The sequence below is a fragment of the Rhinopithecus roxellana genome, chromosome 12 (genome assembly GCF_007565055.1).
Source record: "Rhinopithecus roxellana isolate Shanxi Qingling chromosome 12, ASM756505v1, whole genome shotgun sequence".
In the NCBI taxonomy this organism is placed as follows: Eukaryota; Metazoa; Chordata; class Mammalia; order Primates; family Cercopithecidae; genus Rhinopithecus; species Rhinopithecus roxellana.
This window is the reverse complement of record NC_044560.1, coordinates 71972654-71989573: the sequence shown is the minus strand read 5'-3', so window position 1 is coordinate 71989573 and position 16920 is coordinate 71972654. Positions and strand designations below refer to the sequence as shown.

Sequence of the window (16920 nt, the reverse complement as noted above, 5' to 3'; positions counted from 1 at the left end):
CCCAAAGTGCTGAGATTACAGGCGTGAGCTACGGCGGCGCCCGGCCCAAAGAGTCACAGTTTAAAGGTATCTACATCAAAATGAGTCAAAGTCCAACCAAAACAAACAAAACCACAAGAGTGTGCTACTCTTAAGAGCTGAATTTACTATTTCAAAGTAACTGAAAAGTATCTACAAGAGGGCGATTCCAGTCCCCTTTCAAAAATCTGTACCTAGATGTGAAACCTTTAATTCTTTGTTGCATGAAATCTTATGAAAAATCAAAAGCTCATTGAGTAAGACATATGCTGAGATCACACCTCATTTAAAGATCATTTTTTTGGTGGGGTCAAAGGTTTACAGCCTACTTAGCGAACTGGTTTTACTTAAGCATGCCTGGTTACTCAGGATTAAATCCAGTTTAATCATACAAGTCCTTTCCCATGGCTCCCTAATGTTGTCACTACATATCACTTTATCTTGACACCAATTCCTAGCAAGGTTTGAAAATAAAAGTGAAGACCAAATGAATATTACTTTGTGACCCTGTAAAAGTGGTTTAAATAATTAGTATCTGAGACAACTGAAAGGTATTGCTAAAATACAGTTTATTTAATCCATAGGTCGAACACTTACAAGGCTGTGTACAGGTCCAAATGTGAAGGACATTGGATGCTTGCTGTGCCAAAATTCTGACTAACTTAAATCCCATCTACACACGATCCAAAGAAAAGTGCTTTGGTTCACATAAATATTTCAAATTTGGGATTAACAAGCAGGTAATTTTTGATGATAAACACCCCAGTTTGCTAACCAGGAAACATCTTGCTTTCCATTTTGCATAGATATTTATCTATACACATCACTTAAAGACACCCTTTCAACTCATCTTAAACCGGGACAACCAGAAACATCACTGTGAACAAGCCTCTGAAAATTCTATCTGGCAAGAAGTAACCCGAGGCTGAGGATTAACTAAGCGGACGGTCTGGGTCGCTGCCCTGTGGGGCGAACGCGAGACTAGGTGGGTGAGGCCGCACTCGCCCGTTTGGCCGAGACCGGGAAGTTGGAGACGTCGGGGCAATTTCCACTACCAGGGGCCAAGGCGAGTCTGGGGCTCCAGCCCGGAGGTTCTCGCGCTCTAGGCGCGTCCTACCGGGCACCGAGTTCTCCTGTCTCCGCCGGCAGCGGGCGCCGAGCGGGCCGAATCGGGGAGCGCGGGTCCCCAAAGAGGCCGACTCCGGGCGCTGGGCCCGGGGCGGGCGGGCCGGCGGCCTCCGGGCCCGCAGAACAAAGCCCACACGGCCATCTTGAGACGGTAAACAGACCCCCAGCGCAGGCCACCCCGCCTCCCGCCAGCCGCGCCGACCAGCCAGAGGCAGTGCTTACCGTCCTCGAAGTCCATGGCAGAGGCTGGGGGCCGTCGGCCTTGGAGGCGCTAGGCTGAGCTATGGCCGGCGGCGAGCGTCCGCAACCCGCGATTCCACACGATCAGTCCGCGCGACCGAGAGCGGCGCTACCAGCCCGGGAGCCGCAGGCCACAGCGAGGCTGGGGAGGCGGGGCCGACCGGCGCTACCAGTGCTCTCGGCGCGGCCTGCTATTGGCTGGCGCGGGCTGGTGGGCGGGCCCTCGCGTGGGGGCGGGAAGCAGGTCCGCTGTCATGATCGGAGGTGCTGACCCTCTGGAGCCGCTGATGGGGAAGGAAGGTGAAAAAGGAGCGCAAAAGATTGGCAGGGGTTGTGGGAAAGCAAGCCGAGTGTAGGTAAGGGCCGGCTGCGGCCCGCCATGTTTGAACCTGGCAAGAGCGAAAGAAGCCGGTTGGAATGCCTTCTTCCTGCCCTAATAAAACTGCAAGCCTACCTTTTGCTTTGTATTGGCTACGGATGACTAATCATAACATTTGTAAGTACTTCCTCCATGGAGACACAGAAGTCTGGGACGTTTTTAGAAGCCTGTGGCAAATTTGAAAAGCAAGATACAAAATTGCATATGGAGTCTGATTATCGCTATGTCAATAAATTTTCTTAAAAGACAAAGCATTGAAATAAAATGGAAATAATAATTCTTTTTTTTTTTTTTTTTTTTTTTTGAGACGGAGTCTCGCTCTGTCGCCCGGGCTGGAGTGCAGTGGCCGGATCTCAGCTCACTGCAAGCTCCGCCTCCCGGGTTTACGCCATTCTCCTGCCTCAGCCTCCCGAGTAGCTGGGACTACAGGCGCCCTCCCAGGCGCCCGCCACCTCGCCCGGCTAGTTTTTTGTATTTTTTAGTAGAGACGGAGTTTCACAGTGTTAGCCAGGATGGTCTCGATCTCCTGACCTCATGATCCGCCCGTCTCGGCCTCCCAAAGTGCTGGGATTACAGGCTTGAGCCACCGCGCCCGGCCGGAAATAATAATTCTTTTTAAAAAATTTAAATTATTTTTATAGAGATGGGGGTTTTGCCATGTTGCCCAAGCAGGTCTTCAACTCCTGGGCTCAAGCAATCCCCCCACTCCAGCCCCGTCTCGGCCTCCCAAAGTGTTAGGATCACGGGCGTGAGCCAATGCGACCCGCCTGGAAAGATTTCTAAAATATGGCCTGCTTGGCCACCACGCAGGATCTGCAAGCTGCATGCCCACAAGTTTTGGCACCCATTTGGACTTTAACAATCGGAGATGGCAGCGGTGAAGGCATCAACATCAAAAGCTACCAGGCCTTGGTATCCTCATCCAGTATATGCAAGATACTGGCAACATTACCATCAAGCAATGGCTTGGATGCAAAGCCACCACAATGCCTACAGGAAGGCGGCGGAATCCTGTTTCAGTCTTCCATGGTACTTCCTTCCTGCACTTCTTCCCCGAAGCTCTTACAATAACCAGGCTGCGTATCGTCAGTCCTTCTATGACCATCATGTGGCATAGCAGGACTCCCCCTGCAGTTCTTCACTTTTCAGAGGGTCTGGGCAGCATCCACATGGCAGCAGTAGGATCCAGGCATCCACAAGACAAGACCAAGCTTTGTCCAAAGAGGAAGAGATGGAGATCGAGTCAGATGCAGAGGTAGAATGTGACCTGAGCAACGTGGAAATCACCGAAGAGCTCCGCCAGTACTTTGCAGACACCGAGAGGCACAGAGAAGAACGACGGCGGCGGCAGCAGCTGGATGCAAAGCGCCTGGACAGCTTGTGAACGCTGACCACGACCTGTACTGCAACACCCGCCGGTCGGTAGCGGCCCCAACTGAGAGGCCTGGTGAGCGGCGCCAGGCCGAGATGAAGCGTTTGTACTGGGACAGCGCCGCCAAGATTCAGGCCATGGAGGCTACGGTGCAGCTGAGCTTTGACAGGCACTGTGACCCAAAGCAGCCCAAGTACTGGCCGGCCATGCCCCTGAAGTTCAGAGCTCGGGACACAGGGCACCCAGCTTCTTCCTCTTCCTTTTGGATACACGCTCTTCATCTCTCCTTCTGTACATTTCTCAGGGAAAAGGGACTTTGTACTGAGGTACAGGCATGTTCACCACAGTTCCAGTGGGCCTGTCATGGGGTGGATATACTATGCCAGCCACTTGGAGGTCGGCAGGACATATTCTGTTGCCAACATGATAAATTTTATCCTGAAATAAAATGATAATTTTTTATATATTATACTGGTTTTTTATGTTGTCGGTAACAGTTCAATTCATTAAAGTTCTTGCCTAGAGAAAAAAGAATTCTAAAGCACGAACGATGATTCTTTTTGTCATGACTTTTTATATACACATGATTATATATTCTTCTATATTCTCCAAATTCTCGAGCACTTTCATAATGTAAAATATATATTTGGCATAAAACAAGATTTACTATTTATTAATGATTAGTGTTTATTAAAACTTCTCTTTAGCCAAATATGTTTCATCTTCTTGCGGAGGTGGGGTCTCTCTTGACCATTTAAGTTAGTGGTTCTTGATTGTGACTCTACTCTGGAATCCTCCAGCGCACTTTTAGTAAGTGCCAGTACTCAGGTTTCACTTCAGGGATTCTGATTTGATAATGAATTTGATAAAACTGTCACCAATGTTTATTTTTAAGACATTTACAAGAGATGTTATTGGACTAATTTCTCTTCTGTTTCAGTAACCTGTACTCCTTGAGAAAATGTCAAGTCTAGAAAAAATAACTTTAGAGACAGGCTATGATCTATTTCTGAATTTTAAGGTGCAAATAAAAGAGCTGTAACATTCACAGATGGGTAAGATTTGTGGCAGAAGAGTCATCCAGAGCTTGAAGGATGACCTCTAGAAACACACACACACATACTGGATTGTATTATTGCCACTTTGGAAACAGTGTTTGCGACATGGACAAAGTTATTTATACATTCAGGAATCTGGAAAAAGACAAACTGACATTGGAGCAGTTTGAACCACAGATCAAAAGACTTTTTTTTTCATAGAGCAAACGGTGGCAACAATGAGTTGATCACCAGATAGGAAACCATGAATCAAATTATTTACTTTTTTTCAGGGTCCACCCAGTTGCTGGAACCACGAAGGCAACCTCTGGAAATACAACTACAAGAAAAGCTCACAGATACACTACGTGTATTAGTGTTGCCCCAAAAATGGGCAGGGCATTTTTTCCTCCTCCATCCTGATTGATTCATCCTGTTCTCCATCCTTTTCTTGTTTCCTCCTTTTTTCCCTTCTATGCAGATACTCCTCCGCTTACTTGGGGTTACATCCCAATAAGCCCTTCATAAATTGAAAATATCACAATTCAAAAATGCATTTAATATGCCTAACCTATTGAACATCATAGCTTCACCTAACCTACCTTAAATGTGTTTAGAACATTTACATTAGCCTACAGTTGGGCAAAGTCATCTGGCAGCACAGTACATTGTAGAGTATCAGTTGTTTACCCTTGTGATTACGTCGGTGACTGGGAGACGCTGCCCACCCTTTCAAAAGGGTATCCTACTTCATGTCACTAGCCTGGAAAAAGATCAAAATTCAAAATTGGACTATAGTTTCTACTAAATGCATATCACTTTCACACAGCTATAAAGTCAAACCATAGTAAGTCAGAGACCATCTATACATGTTTTCTATTCACCTGAGCTGAACATATTGAAAACCGAACTCATAATTTCAAACCTGTTCGTCCTCCTGTATCCTTTCATCTCTGTTAGTGGCATCATCAACAGCCATGCACTAAGAGTCATCTAGTCAAGACTCAGCCCTCCCTCATTCTCCCACCTCCAATCCATTCTGAAGCCTTTCATCTGTTTATTAGCTCCTAAAATGTCCTAAACCTGCCCCCTCCTCTTCATCCCCACTGCCACAACCTAAGTTTAGACTCTCATTATCTCTCTCCAAAACTACTGCCTCAGCTTCCTAATTAATCTCTCTGCCTTTCAGCCTCCTCAGGGTTGCAGTGATCTAAATGCAAATCTGAACATGTCATCATGCATCTCTATCAAGGATTAAGTCTAATCAAAGCTCCTTACACTAGAACACATGCAGCAGGATTTGGCCACTGCCTGAACTGCGTCATCTCTCTGCATTTCCCTCGCCTCCTCTCTCCCACACTCTCTCTTTTGATTAGCAGTTTTAGGCGACAGGTTCCCAAAACGCCCCTGTGCTTTTTCATACCACTGAACTTTTGCTTATGTTGTTTTCCTCTACTTGGAACACCACCTGGTTAGTACTCATCTTCAAAACACAGCTCAGGATTTATTTCCTCTAAGAAGCAGTCCCAGATCCCATCCCCACCCCCTAGGTCAGTACTTCTCAAATATTAATATGCACATGATTCACTTAGGGACTTGTTACAACAAAATCACATTCAGTCAATCTTGAATGGAACTGGAGAGTCTGCATTTCTTTTTCCATTTTTTTTTTTTTTTTTTTTTTTTTTTTTGAGACGGAGTCTCACTCTCTCCCCCAGGCTGGAGTGCAGTGGTGCAATCTCGGCTCACTGCAAGCTCCGCCTCCTGGGTTTACGCCATTCTCCTGCCTCAGCCTCTCCAGTAGCTGGGACTACAGGCCCGCACCACCACACCCGGCTAATTTTTTGTATTTTTAGTAAAGACGCAGTTTCACTGTGTTAGCCAGGATGGTCTCGATTTCCTGACCGCGTGATCTGCCCGCCTTGGCCTCCCAAAGTGCTGGGATTACAGGCATGAGCCCCTGCACCCAGCCGAGAGACTGCATTTCTAACAAACTTCCAGGAGATGCTGCCACTCGTGGAGCCACATGTGGAGTAGCAAGGCCTTGGGCCTTGGGTTCTGTGCCTGCACTATCTCACATGCATTAAATACTCTGGCTTTATGTCTTCCCACATTAAAAGCTCTTTGGGATTAGAATCAAGACTTCTTTGCATCTTAAGTGCCAAATATATATGTTTACCAAGAAAACTGAGTTCTCACTGAATGTTCTTAGCTTTTTTTCCTTATCATTTTCTCCCAGTTTACCTTCTGGCAAAGAAATGATTTTGTGCACACACACACACACACACACACACACACACACGCCCTTCTTCCCTAAAAGAGAAGACTGCCAGACAAGGGATTCCTAACTCAAGAACAAACCTAACCTTGGCACAAATGCATGGAGAGCCAGAATACACATATATTTTCTCCCCTTCCTTCCTCTTTCCTTCCTCTTTCCCAAATAGGAGGTGCTGTTCCAGAGGCAGATAGCCATACTGCAGAGACACCCCACAATACTTGAGAGTCTATCAAGCTGTCTCCTAATTCATTTATTCAACGAATATTGACTGAACACCAACAATGTACCAAGCATCATTTTCTTACTTCATAGTTATCTCTCTCCCACCCACTGCCCCCCACCCCCCACAGTCTAGCTAGGCTGCCTGACCTGCTCTTACTTTGTTAGGCTCAGATTTTTATCTTAAAGGGCCAATGCTTTGTACAAAGTCTCATGCCATTTCATCTTCCATATATTTTACAACAGGTGGCAGGTAAATAATGCCAGACCAGCAAGGTCCGATGTAAAATAAAACATAGGGTTTTTTTTGTTTTTTTTGTTTTTTTTTTTTTTTGAGACAGAGTCTCGCTTTGTCGCCCAGGCTGGAGTGCTGTGGCCGGATCTCAGCTCACTGCAAGCTCCGCCTCCCGGGTTCACGCCATTCTCCTGCCTCAGCCTCCCGAGTAGCTGGGACTACAGGCGCCCGCCACCTCGCCCGGCTAATTTTTTATATTTTTTAGTAGAGACGGGGTTTCACCGTGTTAGCCAGGATGGTCTCGATCTCCTGACCTCGTGATCCGCCCGTCTCGGCCTTCCAAAGTGCTGGGATTACAGGCTTGAGCCACCGCGCCCGGCCAACATAGGGTTTTTATGTGAAGCTGTAAAAGAATATAGGTCTAAGGTCAAGAGAAGACGTCTGGGAGAAGGAGGAAATGTGAGGTTACACCTAGGACCTGATCCTGAGGGAGTTGTCAGAGAAGCCCCACCCTGGAACCTCAGAAGAGCTAGGTGAGTGGACTCCCTGAGGAGCCAGGGACCTTTGTTCCTTATCTCCTAACCATCCGCCTACATTCCTTCCGCTCTAACAACACAGGCCCATCTGCTGTTCCCCGAACAAGCTGTGTATTTCACATTTCCCGGCCTTTCCTCATGTTGAACTCTCTGCCTCTATCATGTTTCCCCTCTTCAAAGCTTTGCCATTCTTCAGGCTCAATGTAAGTGTTGCCTCTTTGTAAACCTCTTCCAAAGTTCTTAATCAGAATCCCCTTCACTCTGTGTAACCTTATAAGTGGTTCTCACAGTTGGATTTTTGCTATAGTGAGTGAATTAATTATATCCTTGCCTTGCTCCTTGTTCACACTCTTTGAGTGTGGAGACCCTTCTTTGCAGCCCTTTGTATGGCCTGTACATAGCAAATTGTCACTATGTATGTTGAAGGGGAGGAGCATCAACGAAATGATGAAAAAACTTAGACTGAAATGAGGTCTCAGAGCTTCTTCTGCAGAAAATCACTGTGTCATACAATTACTTTGGAGAGAAGGTGACAATAGAGTTGCAAAGGAGAGTCTTGATTACACGATGCTTTCCTAATTTGCCACCAGATAATTCTTCCTCCATGTTCTTTTTTTTTTTTTTTTTTTTTTGAGACAGAGTCTCGCTCTGTCGCCCAGGCTGGAGTGCAGTGGAGATCTTGGTTCACTGCAAGCTCCGCCTCCCGGGTTCACGCCATTCCCCTGCCTCAGCCTCCCGAGTAGCTGGGACCACAGGCACCCGCCACCACACCCAGCTAATTTTTTGTATTTTTAGTAGAGACGGGGTTTCACCGTGTTAGCCAGGATGGTCTCGATCTACTGACCTCGTGATCCGCCCGCCTCGGCCTCCCAAAGTGCTGAGATTAACGCGCCCGGCCATCTTCCTCCGTGTTCTTTAGAAAATCCATAGACACTTAGAGAGGGAAGTCAAGAGCTAACTATTACTGTTGTATAACCAAACAGCCAAACTTAATTTCTACTGAGGATCTGAGGTCATATCAAAGGAGAGCTAGTTACAGAGTCACAATAATGGGAAACTGCTTGAAAACAGCTGGTGTGACAGCATTGAGTGAAATGTTATTTTATACATGGGAAGATGTCTCTCCCTGGTGTTAATATAGACTACAAAAAGATGCAAGTGTCTCTAAAAGCTGAAAGGAATAGCAATATAAATTATAATTAACCCTTATTAAGCCCTATATGTTCATAAATGTTCCAAAGCACTTTACAGGTGTTAACTCGTTTTATCTGCTCAACAATGCTATGATTGTAGGTATTATTATAACCCTCAATTTATCAATGAGGAAACTGACCCAGAAAGGTAAAGATTTGTTCAAAGTCACAAAGCGAATAAAGCGTAGCACCGAGATTCAAACCCAGTCAGCCTGGCTCCAGAGCTTAAGCTTGCATCTCTGTTATTTTGACGTACCTACTGTGCTCTACTAGGAATTTTGATGGATACTTTACAAGCCTATTTCTTTACAATAAGGTAGGTTATACCCTTTCCCAAACAAGGAAAACTGAAGAGAAGTTAAGTAACTCACCCAAGACCACACAATCAGCAATTGCTGGCTTCATATTTATGATACTGTTTAGTCATGCTTAGGTCTATTGGTGTATGGAGCCAACCTTGTAGAGCCAATACCATCATCAGGGTCCTCAGGTTTAAAAAAAAAGAGAGAGAGAGAGAGAGACCTTGCTAATCTATAGAGGATTTTTATATAATTGTGCATAATGCGGTCAAACAGAACAATTAATACATATCAGGTAACTATGTAAGTGATCATGAATGCTTTGTCCTATGCTCTAGGTCTTCCTCAGATTTGGAAAAAAAAAAAAAACTGGTTAATTTTATATGAATTTGTTTTCCAAGAAAGCAAGGTTAAGTTCTAAATACAAAGTGCTTTCAAAATGTAATTATACCTTCCTTCATTGGTTACATATTATATAAAGTACACTTTTCTGGAAAATGAAGTATATTTCCCTATAGGAACTCAATTACAACTCTGAATTATTGCCATTCATTTTATCTTACTCTTGCGTCACACTCCATCATAAATTTTAATTTACCAAGTATATTGAGAGCAAGCTGGTTGTGACATCTGTCAACCCCACTGATTGCCAGAATTGATTTGCTAGATCTGTCCTGCTAAGACGGTGTCCCATTTCTTCCTGACTCTGCCACATGTGTTTTTCCAAAAGCTGGACACTTCATTGGAGAGGATGATTTTTCTAGATAAAGACCACTGTCTACAGAGAATATACAGAGAATTCTGCTGGAATACTCAAGGCATGTTGAGTAGGTTCCGCTGCCTGACTGTGTCTCTCCCAGTAGTTAAGATAATGAGCCACTTGAAGGGGGAGATTTCATCTTTGTGTCTCCAGCGTCCTAGCACCATACCTGACATGTGGTAGATTCTTTAAAATGTTTCTTGAAAGAAAAAAATGAAACAGACACACAGCCAGCTCCTGTATTCATATAGCTTCAATTCTACATGAAGGCGACACCTATAAATACACAGAACATTCAAACACAGAACATTCAAACAAGCATGGACACAATCTAAACCCCCTTTCTTTAGAGTCCTTACACAGTTTACAAACGGGAAAGGCACCATCCTAGAACAGCCAGTAGAGGGCATCACACACCAAATATAGTCAGAATGTGGCTACAGAAATTGAGTTCAAGTTCTCGTTTCTGCTGATCTGAAGAATTCTAAATGGACACCAAAGCAGAGAATATTGTTGGCCTGTGCTCTGCAAGTACCTGTATTTCTATTTTGGTGTAATCTATTTCTATTTCTATTTCTATTTCTATTTTGGTGTAATCACGGATATAATTCTTCCTGTTTGCCTCATTTCATTTTCAGAGATGACTTTTAAAGCATGAAACAGTGAAAAATGCTTATTATAATGGCAAATTTGAAAAGCAAGATACAAAACTGCTTAGGTCTATTGGTGTATGGAGCCAATATGGAATCTGATAACTGCTATGTCAATAAATTTTCTTAAAAGACAAAGCAAGTCTGGCATGATGGTGTGTGCCCAGCTATTCTACTTGGGAAGCTAAGGCGGGAGGATCACTTGAGTCTGTGAGCTCGAGGTGGCAGTGAACTGTGAACACGCAACTGCACTCCAGCCTGGATGACAGAGTGAGACCCTGTCTCAAAAAATAAAAAAAGAAAGAAAGAGAAGAAAAGAAAGAAAGAAAGAAAGAAAGAAAGAAAGAAGAAAGAAGAAAGAAAGAAAAAGAAAGAAAGAAAGAAAGAAAGAGAAAGAGAGAGAGAGAGAAAGAAGGGAGAGAGAGAGAGAGAGAAGGAAGGAAGGAAGGAAGGAAGGAAGGAAGGAAGGAAGGAAGGAGGAAGAAAGAAAGAAAGAAAGAAGAAAGAAAGAAGAAGAAAGAAAGAAGAAGAAAGAAAGAAAGAAGGAAAGAAAGAAAGAAAGAAAGAAAGAAGGAAAGAAAGAAAAGAAAGAAAGAGAAAGAAAGAGAGAAAAAGGCTGGGCGCGGTGGCTCACACCTGTAATCCCAGCACTTTGGGAGGCCGAGGCGGGCAGATCACAAGGTCAGGAGTCTGAGATCAGCCTGGCCAATATGGTGAAACCCCACCTCTACTAAAAATACAAAAAGTAGCCGGGCGTGGTGGCAGATGCCTTTAGTCAGTTACTCAGGAGGCTGAGGCAGGAGAATTGCTTGAACCCAGGAGGCGGAGGTTGCAGTGAGCCAAGGTCAGGCCACTGCACTCCAGCCTGGGAGACAGAGAGAGACTCTGTCTCAAAAAAAAAAAAAAAAAAAAAAGACAAAGCATTGAAATAAAGCATTCCATTGAATGATGGAAAGAATAATTCCAAAACATGAACAATGATTCTCTTTGTGATGACTTTTTAGATATACATGCATATTTATTTTTCTGTATCCTCCAAATTTCTTGAGCACTTTGATAATGTAAAATATATATTTGGTATAAAACAAGATTTAATATTTATTAATAATTAGAGTGTATAAAAAGTTCTCTGCAGCCACATATTGTGTTTCATTCTTTTTGGCGATATACTTATTGATGGTGGGTGTGGGGAACCTCTATTGGCCATTTAAGTCCGTGGTTCTTGATAGTGGCTCTTTGCTGGAATCACCCAGGGCACATCTCCAGATCCAAACTCAGGTCTCACTTCAGGGATTCTGATTTGATGATGAACCTAAAACTATCAACAATGTTTATTTTCAAGACACTTAGGAGCGGTGCTATTAGAATGAGTGCTCTTCTGTTTCAGTAAGTTGTACTTCTTAAGAAGAAAATGTGAAGTCTGGAAAAAGAACTTCAGAGACTGAATATCCACACACTAACTGATTGATCTATGTGTGGGAAATGGTGTAACAACTACACCCTGAATCAGGGCTGCCACAGTTGTATATGTGTATACAACTTACAGCTCTAAAAACTGGCTTGGTTCCAGCATTTCCTCTAACTACCCTGCAGCCCTTGGGAGATAATTAGCTAATGACAGTAAAGGGCTTTTAAACTTGAAACATGTTATATAAATGCTAAACACAGGAAACACACAGGATTTCCACTGATTGCCAATACTTTGCAACCAGAGACAACTGGACACATCTTTCAGCCAATTTCTTTCTTTTTTTTTTTTTTTGCAACTGAAATCTTCCTAATCTTTAATCCCAGGGAAACAAAGGAAGTTCTTTTTTTTAATGCCTTTCCTACAAATCAAAACCTAAGACGGTTGCTCCTTTCACTATCTCACAAGTGAGGTTCCAACAAACCACCACATTGTAATGTGGTTTGTGTGGATGAAGGTTAGGCAGTTCGCCGGTTTGCTTGTATAACTGAAGCTGGGTGGGTGCTGCCCAAAAAAGGGGTCATACCAGGTTGTCCAGTAGGAGTCCTGGTACTACCCTATACATCATCTTTTGTTTAAAGCAAATAATTTGTGCATGTGGTAATAAATCACATTGTATAAAAGAATTTCCATTGAAAAGCAACAGCCTTTCCTCCCTCCCCTTCTTGCTCAGCTCCAGTTCTTCTGCAGAGAAAAACTTCCTTGTTTCATCTGGTATGAGATCACTTGGTGTTTACTTCCATTGCACTCTATATTGCTCTTCTTAGTTTACCAACTTTAGTCAATAGCAGTTAATCCCACAGTATAAAAATGAGCACGTCTCTCATATTATCCTCCTCTTCCCAATGTTTAATAACAGTAATCATTTATTTTATTTCCTCTTTTGGAACTACTTTTTTATATTTTTCAATAAGTACTCAAATTTCTATTTCTTTTTAATAGCATATCTGTGGGCTTTCTGTTCTATAAATTGTAGTGGCTCCCCTTCCCATTCCTGAACTTTTCTTCTCTCTTCCATTTTTGTCCGCTATACTTTACAACTAACGAAATGGTTAATATTTGCATTGTGTACTGCCATCATAAAAAACTATTTTCTACTTTTTTTTATAGGTTGACTTTAGAAGTTAAAAATCTATATAATTCCTTCCAAAAAGTATAGTAAAGAAAGGGGGAGAGGACAAGTAACCATACATTGGAGAAACCTGGTAAACTCTAGTTCAATCAGGTGATTGAGGTCAGGACCAACAGTCATACTGATAGTATGTACTATCCATACATAGTATGAATGTGCTCTTGATTTCATGTGATAAAAATGGCACCTTACCTTTGCGGTCCTCCTCATAAAACCAATCACGCCAGTCTAATAATAAGAAAAAAATAAAAAAAAATCCCAAGTGAGAGACAGTCTACAAAACCCTAATCAGTACTCCTCAAAACTCAAAATCATCAAAAACAAGAAAAGCCTGAGAAACTGCTGTAGCCTAGAGGAGCCTAAGAAGACATGACAATGAAATGAAATGTGATAACCTGGATGCAATGGGATTCTAGAATAGAAAAAAGACATGAGGGAGAAAATTTAAAAATTTGCATAAGTTATGAACTTTAGTTATTAATAACATATCAGTACTCATTCATTAATTGTAACAAATGGGCTATACTAATGTTAGATGTTAATAATGTTAATAACTACAGGGTATATAGCAACTCTCTGTACTATTGTGCAATTTTTCTGTAAATTTAAAATAGTTCTAAAAAATAAAGTTATTTAAAATATTTTTTAAAAAATAGAAACAGGCTGGGCACGGTGGCTCACTCCTGTAATCCTAGCACTTTGGGAGGCCAAGGCAGGTGATTACCTGTGCTCAGGAGTTTGAGATCAGCCTGGGCAACATGGTGAAACGCTGCCTCTACTAAAAATACAAAAAAATTAGCTGGGCATGGTGGTGCGCGCCTGTAGTCCCAGCTAGTTGGAAGGCTGAGGCAGGAGAACCCTTGAACTTGGGAGATGGAGGTTGCCATGAGCCAATATTGTGCCACTGCACTCCAACCTGGGTGACAGAGAGAGACTCTGTCTCCAAAAGAAAAAGAAAAAAAGAATCCAATATACTACACATACTCAATTATGATTAATATAAACATTGTTCAATGTTAATGTGCTAGGATATTTTCTTTCCCATGGACTTAATGTTATAACCCCTGGGTCTCTCAAATGAGGCTATTTCTAGCATGAAGGTCAAATGAATTGCTTTTTCGTACACTCAGTTAACTGCTTATATTCCTGTCCAGTTGTAGTTTGCTTCATGTGTGGTCTGTGACTTTATTGTTCAGAATTGTTTCTCTCAAGTTTCCAATTGTCATTTTATCTTGTATATTCTAGCCCGTGGCATTTTCTACCCATTTTAACCATTAACTCTCCCCTTTCACTTTATTTTAGGAATTTGTTGAAATTTCCAGTTTATTGCTTTTTACTTCTCCCTACTACATGCTTTTTTTTTCCCCCCGTGCTTACTTACTTTTATTTCTGTGAGTTCATGGGGGAAGGTGAGTGCACATAGGTTCACTCTCCTGTCTCAAAAGAGAAACTTACTTCACTTTTCATACAATTTCATCAATACTTACTAGAGTATACTAGCTGAGATCTGACTCAAAGAAAGAAAAAGTGTATGTAGTGTTATACTGGGCTAGTTCTAGTACTCAAGGAAAAAGAAATAGTACTTTCCATCAGTTAGTGACCTTCCTGCCCCAGATATTTCTAGAAGCAAGTTATTCTGATCAATACAATTCTCTTACTTGTTTTTAAAGAGGCACATGATGGTAGGAAAATGAGTTGTTTTAACAGAAAGGGTGAAAGTACTTGTCCAAGGTCGTTCAGCTAATAAAATAAGTGAAAGCATTACGACTAGAAAACAAACAATGGTAGCCGGGCGCGGTGGCTCACGCCTGTAATCCCAGTACTTTGGGAGGCTGAGGCGGATGGATCATGAGGTCAGGAGTTCAAGACCAGCCTGGCCAAGATGGTGAAACCCCGTCCCTACTAAAAACACACAAAAAAAATTAGCCGGGCATGGTGGCACGCTCCTGTAATCCCAGCTACTCCGGAGGCTGAGGCAGAGAATTGCTTAAAACCTGGAGGGGCGGAGGTTGCAGTGAGCCGAGATAGCGCCACTGCACTCCAGTCTGGGAGACAGAGTGAGACTCTGAGACTCCGTCTCAAAAAAAAAAAAGGGTGACCTGAGGAGTTTTCTGACACACACCCCATACTGAGGCTGGAATCGCTGTTTCCCATGTGTTTCTCTCCAGCCTTCTTCTCTCTGACCATATCCTTTTTTCAGAAATTCTAAAAAGAGGCCTAGAGAGAGGGCGGGGTAGGGTGGGAGGCTAGGAGAACTAGCCGGGAAAGTGTCTCCTGCTTTTTCCAGGGATTTACTTGCTGTGGCTGAGATAAGAGAACTCTGGGGACTTACCTTCCTTCTTCACTCCCTCCCTTATCCCAAACCTGCCTGGGTAGGGCTGATACAGACAGCAGGCCTGGCTCTACTTGTTTTTACAAAATATATGTCCTGGCTTTAGAATTAAATATCTCTCTTCAGGTGGATAGCAGATGTTCATATTTACATACTAAATCTTTCTCCTCAAAGTTTTCTTATTCCTAAATATTCATGCTGATATGAATTACTAAAAGAAGGAAGGCCATAAGTGTATGATGTTTAGTGCAGTAAAATAATATTAGGCAAAAGGGGCCAGGTATGGTGGCTCACGCCTGTTAATCCTAGCACTTTGGGAGGCCGAGGCGGTTGGATTGCCTGAGCTCAGGAGTTTGAGACCAGCCTGGGCAACATGATGAGTGAAATACAAAAACATTAGCCAGGCATGGCTCCTGTAGTCCAGCTAGGCAGGAGGCTGAGGCAGGAGAATTGCTTGAACCCGGGAGGCAGAAGTTGCAGTCAGCTGAGATTGTGCCACTGCACTCCAGCCCGGGAGACAGAGTGAGACTCCGTCCAAATAAAAAAAAGAAAAAAAATCATATCTACCAAGCAAAATGAATTTTTTCCCGTACTCTTTAATTCTTTATTGTTTTTTGCTTCCAGAAACTGGAGAAGAGAAAGAAACATGCTAACAGTACACTTGACTGTTTATTTAATTTTTAAAGCATAAAGTAATGAGGGAGAGGTCCTTCCTCCTCCATATCCTACAATTGCTTTCTGTAACTCTACTGAGATATTCCCCCAGGGCAACAGTGAGAGTATCCTCTAGAGGATGTAACTGGAGAGTCGAATAACAAAGCCGTACTCAACCTTCAAAAACCATGGCACTAATGTGCTATAAACCATTTCTTTGGATCCCGTGTTGAAAATACACCCCTCCCTAGGAGGCAACCCTGTGCTGCACTGAGAGCTTCCATTGATTCTCATTAATTTATCTGAAAACAAAGGACAGCTGTGACTTAGCAATATTTCTTATTTATGAGGGACACACCTCGTCTCCCTTAGCAGCTTCTCTCCATCCTCCCAGATTTTTGTCTTGAGAGCTGTACATTGCCAGTGAATTAAAAGGTTCAGTACTAGAATTTTCTAATTTTTTACTTGAGAATATTGGCAAAATATGAATTTAAAACTTCAGTCCCTACATTGAGAAAATTCTTATTGAGGCTAAAATGAAATATTTTAAAAATCTCAAAATAGTTTGCCCTCAAAATCAGTGAATGCCTAGATAAAGATAATGAGACATCCACATAAAAACTATTTAAAAATAAATGTGGTTGAGATGAAATATCTGGTTACTATACATCTATTAATAGCATAAAACATTGGCATAAAAAAATATTGGAGGCCAGGTGTAATCTTAGCACGTTGGGAGGCTAATATTGGAGGTTCATGCCTATAATCCCAGCACTTTGGGAGGCCAAGGTGGGTGGATCATGAGGTCAGGAGTTCGAGACCAGCCTGGGGCAACATAATGAAACCCTGTCTCTACTAAAAATACAAAAAAAAAAAAAAAATAGCCGGGCATGGTGGCAGGCACCTGTAATCCTAGCTACTTTGGAGGCTGAAGCGAGGAGAATTGCTTGAACCTGGGAGGCAGAGGTTGCACTGAGCCGAGATCAC

The 16920-nt window shown here is 42.9% G+C and overlaps 1 protein-coding gene and 1 pseudogene across 4 annotated transcripts in view; one reads left to right on the top strand and one right to left on the bottom strand.

Moving 5' to 3' along the window:
• ZNF326 (zinc finger protein 326) overlaps positions 1-1517 on the bottom strand; it is a 36937-nt gene extending 35420 nt beyond the window's left edge. Inside the window, exon 1 of one of the 4 annotated variants that reach the window (XM_010363689.2) lies at positions 1369-1517. In XM_010363689.2, coding sequence (XP_010361991.2) covers positions 1369-1384 — 16 coding nt within the window. In that variant the 5' untranslated portion in view covers positions 1385-1517. The remainder of the gene's footprint in view (positions 1-1368) is intronic. The other 3 variants (XM_030913070.1, XM_030913068.1, XM_030913069.1) reach the window with 3 other exon arrangements.
• A 903-nt stretch (positions 1518-2420) lies between these two features.
• On the top strand, positions 2421-3589 carry LOC104662658 (annotated as a pseudogene).
• Positions 3590-16920: the final 13331 nt, after the last annotated feature.